The sequence below is a fragment of the Rhinatrema bivittatum genome, chromosome 5 (genome assembly GCF_901001135.1).
Source record: "Rhinatrema bivittatum chromosome 5, aRhiBiv1.1, whole genome shotgun sequence".
Taxonomy (NCBI): Eukaryota; Metazoa; Chordata; class Amphibia; order Gymnophiona; family Rhinatrematidae; genus Rhinatrema; species Rhinatrema bivittatum.
The window spans coordinates 251,310,106-251,327,056 of NC_042619.1; the positions used below are offsets into that span (position 1 = coordinate 251,310,106).

At 46.7% G+C, this 16,951-nt stretch overlaps 1 protein-coding gene across 1 annotated transcript in view; it reads right to left on the reverse strand.

The window, feature by feature from the left end:
* PIWIL2 (piwi like RNA-mediated gene silencing 2) overlaps nt 1-16,951 on the reverse strand; it is a 448,551-nt gene that overhangs the window by 141,517 nt on the left and 290,083 nt on the right. Inside the window, 4 exon segments of the mRNA XM_029603804.1 lie at nt 90-203; nt 2,594-2,734; nt 4,072-4,161; nt 4,266-4,350. Coding sequence (XP_029459664.1) covers nt 90-203; nt 2,594-2,734; nt 4,072-4,161; nt 4,266-4,350 — 430 coding nt within the window.

Here is a 16,951-nt window from a genome sequence, read left to right on the forward strand (position 1 = left end):
GGGAATATAAAGTGGAAAGGAGGAAGAATGATCCTTCTATCTCACATTACACACTCCAGGGCCTTCTGCAGTCCCTAGCTGTAACTTACAGAGCAGAGGGCTGCCTCCCGCGTCACCTCCCTTGTCCAGTTCAGATCTTCTGAAGTAGGGTAAGAATTGTTCCGCAGGTTGATTTTTTCCGAGGGAAGAACTCGTCCATTGGTCTGATGACAAAATACAGGTTGAAAAAGGCAGACGTTTAGAGCAGCACAAACCAATACCTCTTGATGGCCACTTAATGCAAAGGAAAAAAAATCTAGTAACCAATCATTTTATTTTTAAACATTTTGAGGTTGATATTCAGCCAGCTGGCATGCAGGTAAGTTACCTACATAAAGTTACTGGGTTATTCAGTGGATCGCAGAGGGTTATGCATTCTGCTGAATATACCTGGATAAAACCCAAGTTATCTGAGTAATTTTAGGACTGCTCTCCAGTATGACCAGACTTATCTGGATAGCGCTGAATATTGGTGTTATCCCGTAAAGTCAGTCCCACTCCAGAATGTTTCTGATTTATCTGGGTAAGTTTTATCCATATAAAAAAAAAATAACTTACTGGAAAATCAGCAATAGATGACAAGGTGGGAAATTCAAATCCTGCCCTTTTTCTAAGTCCCAGGTTCAGCTGGACAAAACTTTTGAATATGGGGCTCCTCCATTTATTAAGGAAAATTACAATGGTTCAAAAATAGCTGCGTATCAGATGCTTACTGTATGTTGGCAGTTCAATATATCATAGAAAACACAACCCTTTCCCCCTGACATGCCATCTTTTCTGTATTGCAATGTATTATTACAAGTTATAAATGAAGACCTAATACTCACTGTAAAAAAAAAATGTAGTCATTGAAACAATTAAAAAGCTAAAGTCAATCACAAGCCAAATCATATTTCCTTTGGTAACAATTCCATCTTCGTGCAAATATTATGGTAAAAACTGATAGAGCATGTTTTGGGACCACCTCTTCTCCATAAAACTAGCTACTTTCCTGTAATAGGTGTTCTCCAAGGATGGGAGTTCAGTCAAATAATTGGGGGACCTGATGTCACCAATCCGGACCTTCACTTCCAGAGCTTCCTAACAGATTCTTGAGCTCCAAAAGATATGACTCAATTCTGCCCTTATGCTAATGAACTGCTGGTCCTCACAGTGCAGTAAGTAGCTTGGTTTTCTCCAAAGACAAGCAGTTCACCTATCACACAGTTGAAACTCCCTTGCTAAGAAGATAAAAAAAAAACAAAAAAAAACAAGTTGACCTGCCTTATTGGCAGGTTGTTCTATTTTTGGTTGTGTCAGAAGTCTTCCATTTTTTTTTTTTTTTTTAAAGAACAACTCAAAATAATAAAATGGACCCTAGAGGGATTGGCGTTGGGCTTTAACCCTCCAAAAGACTCTGAAGAACAGATTGCCTAAATCTGCTGTCACGGCAAATATGTGAACTGAATGCTATGCCGCTGCCTTACATCTCTTCATCAGAGGTTGATCTTAGAAAGCCTGATCACGCAGCCATGGCTCAGACACTATGAGCTTCAATATGCACCTCTAAGGCTAAAAAACCAGTCTGAGAATAAACGAAGGATATGCAGTCTACTATTCAGTCAGATATACCATATATACTCGTGTATAAATTGAGAAATTTATGCCAGAAAATAAGCCCCAAAAAAGCTGGGTCAACTTATACACGCATACTAGTTTTACCGCAGATACTATAACGTTCGCGAGGTATGTGTGTAGATATGCACCAACCGCCAAAATGGAGTGGAGTTAGCCGCATAAGTTAAGCAGCTAACTCCAATATTAGCAATTATCCGCTTAACTTATGTTGTCAACTCTGGTTGTGCCGCTGACCTGTCCTAAAGTTTGCACACCACGTGACTTTTTTTTTTAAAATACGGGCATGGCTTTTCTTGAATTATCTTCCCGATAGATCGCTCATTTTAAACCTTGACTTATATGTGGGCCAATGGATTTTGGTCTCAAAATTGCCCATCGACTTATACATGAGTGACATATACAAGAGTATATATGGTTGGTCTTTTTTAATATGGCTAGCCTAGTCTTGAATAAAAAGAAACAAAAAAAATGGGTGGACATTATAAGGTCTTTAGTTCACTCCAGGTAGGAGAAGACATCCTTCTTGCAATCAAAAGTGTGAAGGTCATGTTAGACTTTGTTGGTGTGGGTCCTTGGGGAAAATGATGGCAGAACAAATGACTGATCAAGTCAGTGGAAGTCCAACACTACCTTGGGCATAAACCTCAGATGCATATGAAGTACCAACTTTTATTTAAAAATTCGGTATAGAGCAGATAAATCACTAAGCCCTCAAGTGCCCCGACTCTGGGTGTTGAAGGGTCTGCCAGCAAAAATAGGACCTTCCAGGTCAGGTACTTCAGCCCACAGGATACCAGAGGCTCAAAGGGGGATTTAATCAGTTGGGTTAAAAAAAAAAAATCATCATCACACTCCTCTTAATATTTCCTCCCATCTCCCCAAGACCTCACTGCACCTGACCCCTCCCTCTCAGAACCTCTCTCCACCTATCCCTCACCCTGTAAATGTCCTGGTCCAGGCGCAGCCCCCAGCGTAACATTTCATTCTTTGCTGCCTCATTACTCTCAATGTTCTTCAAAAGCTGTCCGAGGGATACATGATGCTGTTTCGGACTCAGATTAATCTGCTGTGTCAGATCCTAAAAAGGAAGGAAGGAAGGAAAGGTGCTGAGCAGGTGGCACCCAGGGAACAAGTTTACAAACGATCCAGCCAGCCAGACATCTCTCCACCTCTGCGCTGGAGGCCAGCAGACTGGCAATCCCCCTCCTGCTTTACTGCACAACAACAAATGAAAGCTAGCAGCCAGATTTTTATGACTGCCATTGATCAAGATTTCTGCCACCCTGAACAGTGATCCGTGAAGGCTGCAGTTTCATGCTATGTTCTGTTTGCGTTTGGGGGAATAGGATCAGTAGGTACACAGTGCACCTTCCACACACCCTGCCCCTTACGGGTTATCACACTGGGACACAAATTGCTTTTGTAGCCTCAGAAACCAATTGCTTTCCCTGACATGCACTTTTCCTGATACACACACACAGCGATAAGGAGCCTGTGAAAGAAACTTATCACTGCAGCACTGCAAAACACACAAATAAAACTTTCACTACGTGTAGCACCATAGATTAACAGAGTTGACATCCAAGTGCTATGTGTGCTGCGTATAAAATGCCAGGGCCAGTTACACCTCCTCCGTCACATGGGGTCATTCTCAGGCAGCTGGCTTTGCTGGCAGAGCCTCGCATGCTCAACGCAAGACTTTGGACAGGGAGAGCAATTTCCAAATGATTTTTACACCTAGATAAAAATAATTAATTGAAAAAAATGCTCTCCTCCCTCTGTGAGTAAAAAGCAGGAATACTTTTACCTGCAAAGCAAAAAGTGTGTGTGTGTGTGTGTGGGGGGGGGGGGGGTGGGTGACTAAGACAGCAGACAATGCATGGGGAGGGCTGGGATTTCATTTAGAAGTCTCTTCGTGTGGTTTATGGTGCAGATTTTGCACCTATGAAGTCCATGGGTGCTGAAGTATCCCACTACCAGTTAGTTTCATGGAATGTCCCCTAGTCCTAGTATTACCTGAAAGGGTAACCTATTAACTTGTTCCACACTATTCGTGACTTTATAAACTTCTATCAAAACCTCTTACAGATGTCTCTTCTCCAAGTGGAAAACTCTAAATTATAAAGTTCTTCATAAAGGAGTCATTCCATATCCTTTGATCAATTTTATTGCAATTCCCTGAGCCTTTTCTAGTTTCACTGCAGTCCTTATATTCTTGAAGCACATGAGACACAGAGCAAAGCCTTCAGTTAAAAGAACCAAAATAAACCAAGTACCCAATCCTATGCAATTCCCCTGAATGTATTCAAACCACCTTTCAATGTCTGCGCTCCCATTCTGCAAACCTCAGCCCAGCCCCACTACTGCTCCTCCACCTTCCTATGCACCTTCATTCCGTGCACCCTCTGCTCTCACCTTCATAGCTTTGAAGTCTTTCCTCATCTTTTCAGGAATCCCAGTCATGAAAGAGAGCTCTGGTAGCAGAAGTATTTCCCCCTTAAGAACCTGAAAGAATAAAGATGTCACCTCTATTCATTAACAAAGCCTACCTACCCCCTTCCTGCTCCCTCTCAGAAATATATTTCTAACAGTCTTCCAACATCTCTCACCTTCCCTTGCGGGAGCTGCTTCTCCTTAGGTCTGTGAATCAGCAACGGCTGGTCCACCTCCTTCACAGTTATCCCATAGTTCTGGCTGGAGAGAAAAGTGGGTACAAGACTATGCCTATGAGCCCAATATGGACTGACACACACTAACCAAATTATGCAGCACCGCACAACGGCGGATTCACGATGTCGGACTGGCCCGGGTATTCGCCGCCCAGGCCGGCCCAGGACACATCACGTGGTCTACCAAGTGCGGCTCTGTCACGGCCGCGCATGGCAGACCACGTGACTGGAGCGATCGGCCCACCGGGGCATGCCCGATCCCCCGACAGGCCAATCCGCCACTGGCACCGCAGCTCACAGAAGTGTTTGCCCTCTAAGTACAGAGCGGCAGGATCTTTTGATCGGCCGGGACAGTTTCCTGTACTCTTTGCACCAGCTCTCAAAGGGAAAAATACATGCGCATGTTCCCTTTGAAAACTGCTTAGGGTAGAAGGACCTGTAGAAACTTGCACCTGCTTTTCTGCAGGTACGGTTTCCCTTCAAAATGCTACACAGTTCTGAAACTGCAAATTGTTGTTGTATTCCCTGCCCTAACCTTATCTCCCCCCCCATGTGGGTAAAAGTACAAGCATGTTGAGCAATATGTGTACTTTTACCTATGGGGAAAGGGGGGGGGGGGGGGAATGGAGAGAATGTTCAAAAAACTCTTTTATCCAGGTAAATGGCTTTTGACAATGTCCTTCTTAGTGAAGATAGTTCCAAGGAATAGGGAGGGTAATTTTCAAAGGCATTTCTGCAGGCAAAAAAGCAAAGATGAACTAGCCATACAAAAGAAAATTAGGTCTTACCTCCGATAATTTTCGTTCCTGTAGTACCAAGGATCAGTCCAGACTCCTGGGTTTTGCCTCCGCACCAGCAGATGGAGACAGAGCCAAACTTGTCAGGCTCCGCATATATACCAGGGTGCCACCCACAGCCTGTCAGTATAACGTAATGTCAAAGCAGAAAACCCCTGAAACTGAACACTAACTAAACCCCGGAAGGTTAACCGGAGAACCATGGGCTCACTGTACCCGAGAGACCTGCCCCAAAAAGAAAACCAAACATATAGCAACTGATCTGTGTAAAGAAATCCCCCCAATATCCTCGCAAATAAAAACACAGCGGACTCTCCGAAACTGAGAAAGTATTGAGGGCGGGACTCTGGACTGATCCTTGGTACTACAGGAACGAAAATTTTCTTTTCCCTGTACGTACCGGATCAGTCCAGACTCCTGGGATGTACCAGAGCTGAGATTACTTGGGATGGGATTCGGAGAGGCCCACTCTTAAAACGCCTGCTCCGAAATTGCCTTCCCATGAGCCCTGAACATCCAGACGATAATGACGTGCAAAAGTATGCAAAGATTTCCAAGTTGCAGCCCTGCATATCTCCTGCGAAGAAATCTGCATACACTCCGCCCAGGAAGCCGCCTGGGAACGCGTCGAATGGGCCTTGAGACTCTGCGGTACAGGTTTACCACAGAGTGAATATGAAGAACCTATGGTCTCCTTCAACCAGCGAGAAATGGTGGTCTTGGAGGCCATATTACCCCTTTTTGGACCCTGACAAAGCACAAACAGGTGATCCGATAATCGAAAGTCATTATTCACCTCCAAGTATCGTAGTAGAGATCTACGGACATCCAACTTCTTCAAATCCCTTGAAACTGGATCTGCCCCCGGGAGATCCCCAAAGGAAGGAAGCTCCACTGACTGATTCAAGCGAAACGAAGAAACCACTTTCGGGAGAAATGAGGGAACCGTGCGCAGCGTAACCCCTGCTTCCGAGATCCACAAGAAAGGCTCCCTACAGGACAAAGTCTGAAGCTCTGACACTCTTCTGGAAGACGTGATTGCCACCAAGAACCCTGTCTTCAAATTAAGGTCCTTAAGGGTTGCCCGTTTTAGAGGCTCGAAAGGAGGAGCACACATGGCCTTGAGAACCACGTTCAAATTCCAGGAAGTGCACGGAACCTTCAAGGGCAGACGCAACTGATTCACCCCCTTCAGAAACCTGTTCACATCAGGATGGGCCGCCAGGGGTCTCCCTTCGAGAAACCCCCGAAAACAACCAAGAGCCACTATCTGTACCCTCAGAGAACCTCAGGATAGACCTTTAGCTAAACCATCCTGTAGAAAAGCCAAAATAGCTGAAACAGATGCCCGGGTAGCAGGAATTGCTCAACGCACCACGATTCGAAGATATTCCACACTCGTACGTATGCCAATGAAGTCGACTTCTTTCGCGATCTCAACAAAGTAGAAACCACCGCGTCAGAATAGCCTTTGCTCTTTAGACGACGCCTTTCAAAAGCCTTTCAAAAGCCATGCCGCTAGACAAAAGACGCCTTTCAAAAGCCATGCCGCTAGACAAAAGCGATCTACCTGATCGAAAACACACGGGTCCCTGATGGAGGAGATCTGGTAGATTCGGAAGCCTGAGCAGCCCCTCCACAGCTAGGTTGAGGAGATCCGCAAACCATTGTTTAATGTAACACCGCACGTTATCTGTTTAATACTCTGTCTATTGTTTAATGTAACGCTTTACCGGCGACAGTTTTGTTCTATGGAAACCGACTTGATTTGATATGTATATCGAGAATGTCGGTATATAAAAACTCTAAATAAATAAATAAATAAACAAACAAACAAACCAGGGCCCGTCTTGGCCATTCGGGAGCCACCAGAATGACCTCGGATGGATGGGCCCCTATGCGCCGAAGGATTCTGCCGATCAGAGGCCAAGGAGGAAATACATACAGAAGAATCGAGGCAGGCCACAATAACGCCAGGGCGTCCACACCTTCTGCCCCCGTTTCTCTTCGGCGGGCAAAGAACCTTGGTGCCTTGGCATTCTGGAACGTCGCCATCAGATCCATGGCCGGCGTGCCCCATCTGTCGCAGATGAATTGGAAGGCCCTGTCTGACAGTTCCCATTCTCCTGAGTCGAGATGATGGCAGCTCAAGAAGTCCGTATGAACATTGTCGACTCCTGCTATATGGGACGCCGCTATGCTGGACAGGTGACGCTCCGCCCACTGGATCAGAAGGCGAGCCTCGAGGGCCACCGGTTGGCTTCTGGTTCCCCCTTGCCAATTGATATAGGCCACCATTGTCGTGTTGTCAGAGAGCACCCAGACCGACTTTCCCCGGATCAGGGAATGAAACTCCTGCAACGCCAAATGCACCGCCCTGGTCTCCAGCCGATTGATCGACCAGTGCGCCTCGGTCGCAGACCAGCTGCCTTGAACCAACTTCCGTAGACACACCACTCCCCAACCACGGAGGCTCGCATCCGTGATGACCACCGACCATTCTGGTATCACAAGGGGTACTCCCCTGAGAAGGTTGGTCGAGGAGAGCCACCACCCGAGGCTGAGACGAGCCGTCGTCGTCAATGGTAACAGAAGATAAAATTGTTCGGACACCGGGCTCCAACGGGAGAGCAATGCGGACTGTAAGGGTCGCATGTGTGTGAACGACCAGGGCACCAGGTCCAGCGTTGACGCCATGGATCCTATCATCTGTAGATAATCCCAAACTGTCGGTGGATGTTTCAGGAGTAAGGACCGAACCTGTCCCTGCAATTTGCAGCAATGCTCCGACGAAAGGAAGACCGCCCCTTGTCGAGTATCGAACAACACTCCCAAAAACTCCAGAGACTGAGAGGGAATGAGATGACTCTTCGAGACGTTCACCACCCAGCCTAGGGAACGCAACAACTGCGTTACTTGAGTGATCGCCGACCGACAGAGGGACTCTGACTTCGCCCGAATCAACCAATTGTACAAGTATGGGTGTACCAGCAATCCTTCCCTCCGAAGCTACGCCGCTACGACCACCATGATCTTGGTGAAGGTTCTGGGAGCGGTGGCCAGACCAAAGGGCAAGGCCTGGAACTGATAGTGCTTCCCAAAGACGTAGAACCGGAGATGCCTCTGGTGATCCTCCCTGATCCCGATGTGAAGATAAGCTTCCTTGAGATCCAGGGATGCCAGGAATTCCCCTGGCCGCATTGACGCTATGACGGACCTTAACGTCTCCATGCGAAAGCGCGGGATCCACAGACATCTGTTGAGGCACTTGAGATCTAGGATGGGTCGGAAGGTTCTTTCCTTCTTTGGAACGACGAAATAAATGGAGTAATGTCCTCTTCGTTGTTCCTGATGCGGGTCCAGCACAATTGCTTCCAGGTTGAGCAACCTTTCCAAGGTCTGCTGGACCACTCGGCGCTTGTCTGCGGTTCCACAAGGTGAAGGGAAGAATCGTGGATGGGACTGGCGTGCAAAATCTAAGGCGTAGCCATATTTTATCACCGAAAGTACCCATTGATCCGACGAGATCCTGGTCCATTCCTCGTAAAGGCGAGACAATCTACCCCCTACCCTGGGTACTGAGGAATGGTCCGGCCAGACATCATTGTGCGGACTTAACACCGGCAGGGGACTGGGAGGAACCAGGCCTGCCAAAACGCCTGCCCAGAAAGGACTGAGTCTGCTGACATCCGCCCCCCCCCCCCCGAGCGAAAGGAGGAGGAAGAGGAAGGAGTACCTGGGCGCGAGGGATGAGCCCTCCGATTTCCCCTGAACGAGACCTAGAGAAGAAGGATGACCTGGGATGTGTTCTGTCCTCTGGAAGACGATACTTTATTCTCCCCCAGCAGCTGAGTCATATCATCCAACTCCTTCCCAAACAACAGCTTACCCTTAAACGGTAAGGAGCCCAGCTTGTACTTGGAGGCACCGTCTGCAGACCAGTTCTGCAACCACAGAAGCCGCCTCGCGGAGACGGCCGAGACCATGGAGCGCGCAGAAGTTCGCAAAAGATCATACATGGCGTTCGCACTGTAGGTCAGTACCACCTCCAGGCGTCCGGCCTGCCGAGCTTCCTCTTCCGACAGGCCCTCATTGGCCAGGAGTTGTTGGACCCAGTGTAGTCTGGCTCTGAGCGCGAAATTACTACAAATTGCTGCCCGGGCCCCTAAGGCCGAGACCTCAAAGATCTTCTTCAATTGGATCTCCAACATCCGATCCTGGAGATCCTTCAGAGCTGTGGTGCCCGTGACTGGGATGGTAGTGCACTTCGTGACTGCTGACACAGCTGTGTGCACCTTACGAACCTGCAGGACTTCCAGGGCATCCTCTGGTAATGGGTAAAGCTTGTTTATTGCCTTCGAGGCTTTTAACTCCAAGTCCGGGGTGTCCCATTCCCGAAACAGCAAATCCGTAGCTGAAATATGGAAGGGGAAGGTCGTAGGGGGGCCCACTCAGACCCAACACCACCGGATCCATGAAGCTGAGTCGAGACTCTTCTAGAGGAGTGGCGATCCCTAACTCCTCCAGGATGGCGGGAATGAGGGGTCCCAGTTCGTCCCTACGGAATAGTCGGATAACCCTAGGATCATTGCCCTCGGAAGCCTGACTCTGCCGTTTTGATCCTGGCGACGGGTTCCCGTCTCCCTCTGTCCCTCTTGGGGGGGGGGACGGACCCTCCAAGTCCTCCTGGTCCGATGTATCCTCCGAGGTATCCGGATCCTCCTGTGGGGGAAGGGCCCTCAGGGACCTCTTCGCCCGCGGTGATTCGGTCGGGGACCCCCGCTGTGGGCGTACCTTATTCGCTGGGTGTTGCCCCTCGGTCTGCCGACGCCGAGGATCGTTTGTGGGTCTTATGGGCCTTAAAGGCCTGTGCATGGCCAGAATACATTCTGAAGAAAAAGAGGAGCAGGAGACGTCTGAATCGGACCCTGTGACGTCGCCTGCTCCGTTCCCCGAGGGTCCCGTGGGTGAGGCTGGCTACGGGAGGGGCCGTTGAGGGTACAGGGAGGACGGCGAATTTCTGTCCCCCTTGACAGCGCCGCCGCGATCGGGACTGCCGGCGGGACCGGCACCAAAATGATGGCTTTTGTCGGGCTTGCCTGCAGTGACCTAGGGAGAGGCGTGGAGGGAGTCCCAAATGTGATGGCCATGGCACCCTGCTTAACTACCACTCCCCGCGTGGCTCCCGAGGGTCCCTCGTCACCAGGGATGCAGCTGAACAAAGCCCATCCCTGGACAGCCGCGGGCACGCCGACCCGCAGGCCGCACAGGTCGGACCTCGCTGTCGCGCTAAAAACCTTGAAAAAAGAAAAAAGTGTCCCTCGGAAAACAAAGACCGGCCCCGAGGAGAAGGAAAACGCCGTTGGACCACCGCCACAAGAACCAAACAAAACACTAACCTGTTTTGTTTTTTTTTTGAAGCGACGCTGTACCCCGGCGAGTGCTGAAGCAGCCTTGGTTGGGGTGAGTGAGCCGGGCTCCTCGGTATCATCCCTGCTGGGCCGGTTCTCACCTGCAGGGTCCTCGACCCTAAGCCACAGCCGCCTAACAACCAGGGGGGATGGTGCCCTCGGGACCTGGCAACCCCCTGGGAGGCTCAGACCCGTCCAAGTGAAACCTGTTCTAAGAAAAAATATCTTCAACCTTTTTTTTTTTTTTTAAACTTTACCAACAGGATAGAAGGAATGAACAAATCTAGCTAACCAAATCCCTTCCTCTCCTAATACTAACAACCAATCTAGTTCAGTAGAGACTGTGGGTTAAGCACCCTGCATCTGCTGGAGACAGAAATATACAGACAGGCTGTGGGTGGCACCCTGGTATATATGTGGAGCCTGACAAGTTTGGCTCTGTCTCCATCTGCTGGTGCGGAGGCAAAACCCAGGAGTCTGGACTGATCTGGTACGTACAGGGAAATGGGTTATATCATCCTACGGCACGAAGATGGAAACTCTCTCTCAGAGCATGACTGACGTCCTCTTTTCGTCTTTACAGCAACTTAATCTTCAATTGTAAGGGGAGGAAGGTGGGATTGGGTGGCAGATTTGTCCTGCAGTCAACGGACAGCAACTGTTGCAGGGAAGCGACTTTGCTTTCGCCATAGACAAACAGGACATGAATCAGCCTGACAAGCGAGAGTATTTTTCATGTTTCTACATTAATAGTGCAGTATGCAATCTGTACTACAATACAGGAGGGTGGCAAAATTGAAGGAATTAACTTAATTAATTTATGGACTGATGTAATAAGCTGAGCATTAAAACAGTGCACTGAAATTCAGTGCACAGTTTAATGCACATGCTAAAAAAAAATGTTTACCTCCTGATGCAGTAAGTTAATAGTATCTAATGCATCAAGTTATATAAAAAAACCAAAACCCAAAAAAAACCCCAGAAGCACACTAATCCAAAAAATGTGTTAAAAATGCTTAGTGCGCAAATCATGTTTTCTGTACATAAAATCCCAACTATAGGTTCCAGCACCAGAACTCCAGCTTCTGCCCATAGAATTAGCCTGGGAAACTTTATGCCACCTCAGTCTAGGAGTTAAGTTTCCATTGCTAAGAAAACACAAGTTAAGCCAGCGCACCTCTCTGCATTGGGAGAGGTAATAGTTAATGCCTTCTTTACCATTCACTTTACCCTGGAGGTTACTAACCTGAACACATATTATTGTGCTCAAAACTCCTTGCTGCATCAGCAGTAAGGTTTGTACACATCTGCAGGTTAAACCGTGCACACCTTATTACATCAGCCTCTAAATAAAAACTCTTAAGAACTATTGGCCGAAACTACTGTCTTGATGTTAAGCATTCTCTAGGCAGAAACGAGCAGAGATGGTATGCATAGAAATCCAGACGGCAGCCTTACAGATATCTTCGATGGAAGCAGAGCTAAGGAAGCTTCAGGAGTCCCGACTTGATGGGCTTTCACGACACTTTGAAATTGTCGTCCTGAACGATTATAACCGATGCCATCAGAAATCCAAGTGGAAAGAGACCTTTTGTAAAGGAATAGCCTTGTTTGACTGAGTTGAAGGAGACGAATAGTTGTGAAGACTTTCTGTACGACTTTGCTCTCTCCAAATAGAATAAAGTTCTTCTCTAATCCCAAAGAACAAAAGAGCCTGATCATCCTTATGGGTGTGTAGTTTCGTAAAAAAATATTGGCAACACAATGGATTGATTAAAATGGAATTGAGAGACCACTTTTGGTGGATGGGTATTCAAAATTACTCTAAAATGGAAATTTTAGGTATAAGGAGAGTATGAGACCAGGGCTTGCTTACTCTTCAGGCAGAAATAATTGCTCAAAAATAAACTTCCCAAGTAAGAAATTTTAGTTCTGTTCTTGCTAAAGCTTCAACTGGTGCTTTCATGAACTGAGCTAGGATCACACTGAGATCCCAAGCAGAAGGAACTTTAATTGGAGGTTTAAGATGGATTAGGACTTTAATCAATCTGACAACTGTATGTTGAATGGAGATAGGAACTCCTTCCAAATGTTTGTGGTATGCTGATATAACACTGAGATGAACTCTGAGTGAGCTAGTTTTCAATTCTGAATGACAAAGTTTAAGAGGTATTGAAGTAAATAGGTTCTGACTGAAGCCTGATCACCAAATCGAAAATCTTTTCCATTTTAAGTTATAAGATCTTCTGGTAGATGATTTTCTTGATGCTAGCACAACCTTGCTTACTTAGTTCTAAACACATGATCTACCCGCAACAAAATCAACCTATCACACAATCTACTCACAGATGGCTCTAGAGCAGTGGTTCTCAACCTTTTTTCTGTCAGGACACACCTGAGAGATGATGCTCACATGCGTGACGCACTGAATACATGATTGTCATGGGACTTAATAAAAGCATATGCTCTGCATCCACAGGAGTCCCTCCACTTCCTAACAATCGGGCCGATACAGTTCGCTCTGACGGAGTGCACTGTTAACCCGCCATTGGACGCGCGTTTTCCCTTACCCTTTATTCAGTAAGGGGCCAAAAACGCACGTCCAATCCCCTGAACCTAATAGCGCCTGCAACATGCAAATGCATGTTGATGACCCTATTAGGTATTCCTGCGCGATTCAGAACACAAAATGTGCAGCCAAGCCGCACATTTTGCTTTCAGAAATTAGCACCCACCCAAAGGTAGGCACTAATTTCTTCGGGCACCGGGAAAGTGCACAGAAAAACAGTAAAAACTGCTTTTCTGTGCACCCTCCGACATTTATTTATTTATTTATTTAAGGTTTTTTATATACCAACATTCAAGACAGAAGTCCCATCATGCTGGTTCACAAAGAACAGGGGTGTAAATATAATAAACATTACAATTTGAACTGTAGTGTAGAGAAGCAGTTACATATAACAGGGAAACAATAACTTGGATTAAGAAGGAAAAAGAAGATCGGAGGTCCCGAAACTTTCCAAAAGTTTAAAAAAAAAAAAAAAATTGAAGTCGGCTCGCGGCTGTCAGGTCGAAAACCGGACGCTCAATTTTGCCAGTGTCCGGTTTCCGAGCCTGTGGCTGTCAGTGGGCTCGAGAACAGACGCTGGCAAAATTGAGCATCAGCTGTCAAACCCGCTGAAAGCCACAGCTCCGGTCCAAAAGGAGGCGCTAGGGACGCGCTAGTGTCCCTAGCGCCTCCTTTTACCTGGTTTTAACACCGGGCCTAATTAGCATACTGAATCGCGTGCACAATAGAGTGGCGGACTTTACTGAATTGGCCTGAATGTGTGAAGAGCAGAACTAAGACATTCCCTGTACATCTCACTATACAAAAAAAGATATTCTGATTCTGGTCTCATCTTAATAACAGCACCACAAACTCCCTTTACTACTAAGTGCAATGTAAAATAATACAAACAAACCCTACTCTGTACATGTCTATCAAACCTGCTATACCTCAGCAGCACTAACTTCAAAAAATGAAACAGCAATAGCCCTATCCATGAAAAGGCAGCAGTTCACCACCAGTAAAATATCATATTGAGAAAATACAACAAATAAGGCTGATACAAACTTCTAGTAAAGTACCTAATCTCAGTCACATACACACAGAACACAGACAGATCTGCCTTCACCAAATATAGAATAAAAGACCACAAATTATAAATGTGGAAACAAAATCTGAAATGGAAACCCCAAGATCACATTCTGCATGCAGTGCAAAACTAGAGACAAGAAAGAAAAATATATTTCCTCCTACAGTAAGCAAAGTTCAAAGAGAAGAAATGCAATTCTCAAAACTGACATAGTATAGCCCTTGTACCCAGTCACTCTCCTCCGTGTGCCCATCATCCCTTACTTCTCCCAACTACTCAATCATCCCTTCACATCCTCATATCCCTGTCCAACATTCCCGACATCCCCCACCCCACATCTTCTTTCCCGTGCTCCCTCTCTTCCCTTTTCAACTTTCTGCCCTTCACTCTCCCCTTCCTTACCCAGAATACCTCTGATCACCTCTTTCCTATCCCTTCCTGCTCAGCATCCCCCACTCCCCGTTCCACTCTCCCCCAACCCAGCTGCTCCACACCCCCATCTCTCCACTTCCATCTCTCTTCCCTGCCCAGCAGCCCCCAACTCCTCCTTCCTCCGTCTCCCCTACCCAGCAACCCTGACCTCCTTTCCCTCCACCTCTGACTCCCTATCTTCCCACGCCTTCACCCTCCCTCCTGGCTCCCAGCCAGCAGAAAAGACTTGTCCAATCCAGAGTCTCCCACCCTCTTTATCAGCAGCAGATGAGAGCAAGAAGCAATGACAGGAAGATGAGGCAGCAGCAGTGGATCTGCAGACCATGCACCTTTCTCCCTTATGCTCTTTCTTTCACATCCAGGCCCCATGGAATGAAGAGAGCATCAGTAGCCCCACTGCCAGGCAGAGGAAGATAAAGTTGGTGTCCTGTTAGGCCCATATGAACAGAAGTTGGTGATATCGCACTCTGATCTGGATGAAAGAGGAAGGAACAACCTCCTACTGGCCTTGAAAAGGAGAAGGAAGCAAGGGCAGCTTCCTGTCATACCCAATAAAAGAGAAGTCTGCCAACTCCTGCCCAGACTGATGAGGAAAGGGCAGCCTTCTGCTGGCTCTGCGACACACTTCCTGGGACTTCATGACACACTAGTTGAGAACCATTGTTTTAAAAGATGCTTAGAAGACTGCCATTCTGCTAAAAAAAAAACAACCCCAAACAAACCCATGGGATCCAGGGGTATGAGATTTCCTAATAGCTGGGGTAGGGGCATTATTAAAACCTCCATCATTAGATAGGAATGTAAATGAAATTAAATGGTGGTCAGACCATAGAACTGAGACAACTGAAATTTTTGAAATAACGTTGTGCCCTAATGAAGGTGGAAAACTCACCCAGAGAACTATTCGAAACCATAAATTATCTCCCATCTGTATTCTTCACAAAAAAGATCTCATGCATCGATCCAAATTAAGCAAGACACAGACAGAAAGCCTACTACAAGCACAGTAAACCACACTGTCTCACTCACTCCCCGACACAACTGCAGCCCTCTGCTTGAAAAACAGACTTCTTGCTCGCCACTCTCAGAACCACGACCTTGCTGGCTTGCCAAACAAGCCAAATCCAGACCACTACAGTGCATCCATATCATCATCAATGTATCAATCGCAAAAGTCCACTTCCCAAACTGCCTAAAAAGAGGAATACACCCTACAATGAAAAAAAAAACCTAACCTTGACCCAAACAACAAACTACCATCAGATGTCAAGCCTCCAGTTCTTAAGTAAGATCACTGAAAAGGCAGTGCTACCATAACTCTCTGATCGTCTGATTACCACCAACACCTAAAACCGCTATCAATCTGGCTTCCAAGCACACCACAGCATAGAAAGCACACTGAATAAGCCTAGTGGATGAACTTTGACTCTGTTTAGACCATGGACAGTCGGCCTTAATAACACTCCTAGATATTTTGTTAGCCTTTGACACAGAAGACCATAATTTATTTATTTCTTTAAAAACATTTATATTCTACAAACACAATAAGGACATTGTTATTTATGTTGTGAGCCATACTGAACAATCTCCTCATCACCTAAGTGACCGAGGACTAGTTGGCCCTACACTTGTCTGGTTCATCTCCTTCCTCCATGGTCACTCCAACTGCAGTACTGGAAACAGTTCTCTTAGAGCTTCATTTGCTGCCCTGTGGTTCTCCACAAGATTCCATCCTATCACCCACCCTATTCAACATCGATATGGCAAGCTTAGCAGAGAATGCCAAATTCCATACTCCTCCAAGGCTGATAACGTCCAGCTATTGATCCTGCCCTTCACAAACCAATAGCCTGTCATTACCAACAACTGCCTGGAAAAAAATGCAAACTTGCTACATCAAAACAAATAAAGCCTAAACCCAAAAAAGGTCCAAGCAGTGACCAGAACGACCTTCTTCTATCACCACTCCCTCTTGAATGACGCTGCCTTCATAACTGCTGTTCAAGCCCTGTAATCTTCCACAGGCTACTGCATCTCACTCTATCCTAGAACTTCTCACATTCTAAATCAACACCAAGAGCTCATACAAAATACTGCAGCCCACTTGATAATTAATGTAAATAAGTTTGAACAACACCTCCTCTAAAAACCCTACACTGACTCCCAGCTCTCTACTACACCACATTCAAACTACTAACTCTAGCCTACAGAACTCTCAAAGGCCTAGTGCCTACCTACCTAAATGGATCCCTAACCCCATATATACTCCCCCAGAAGAATGATCTCAACACAAGGAAAATAACTTTGCAGGATTATCCCAACTCTGTGGAATTCTCTACCATCCCACA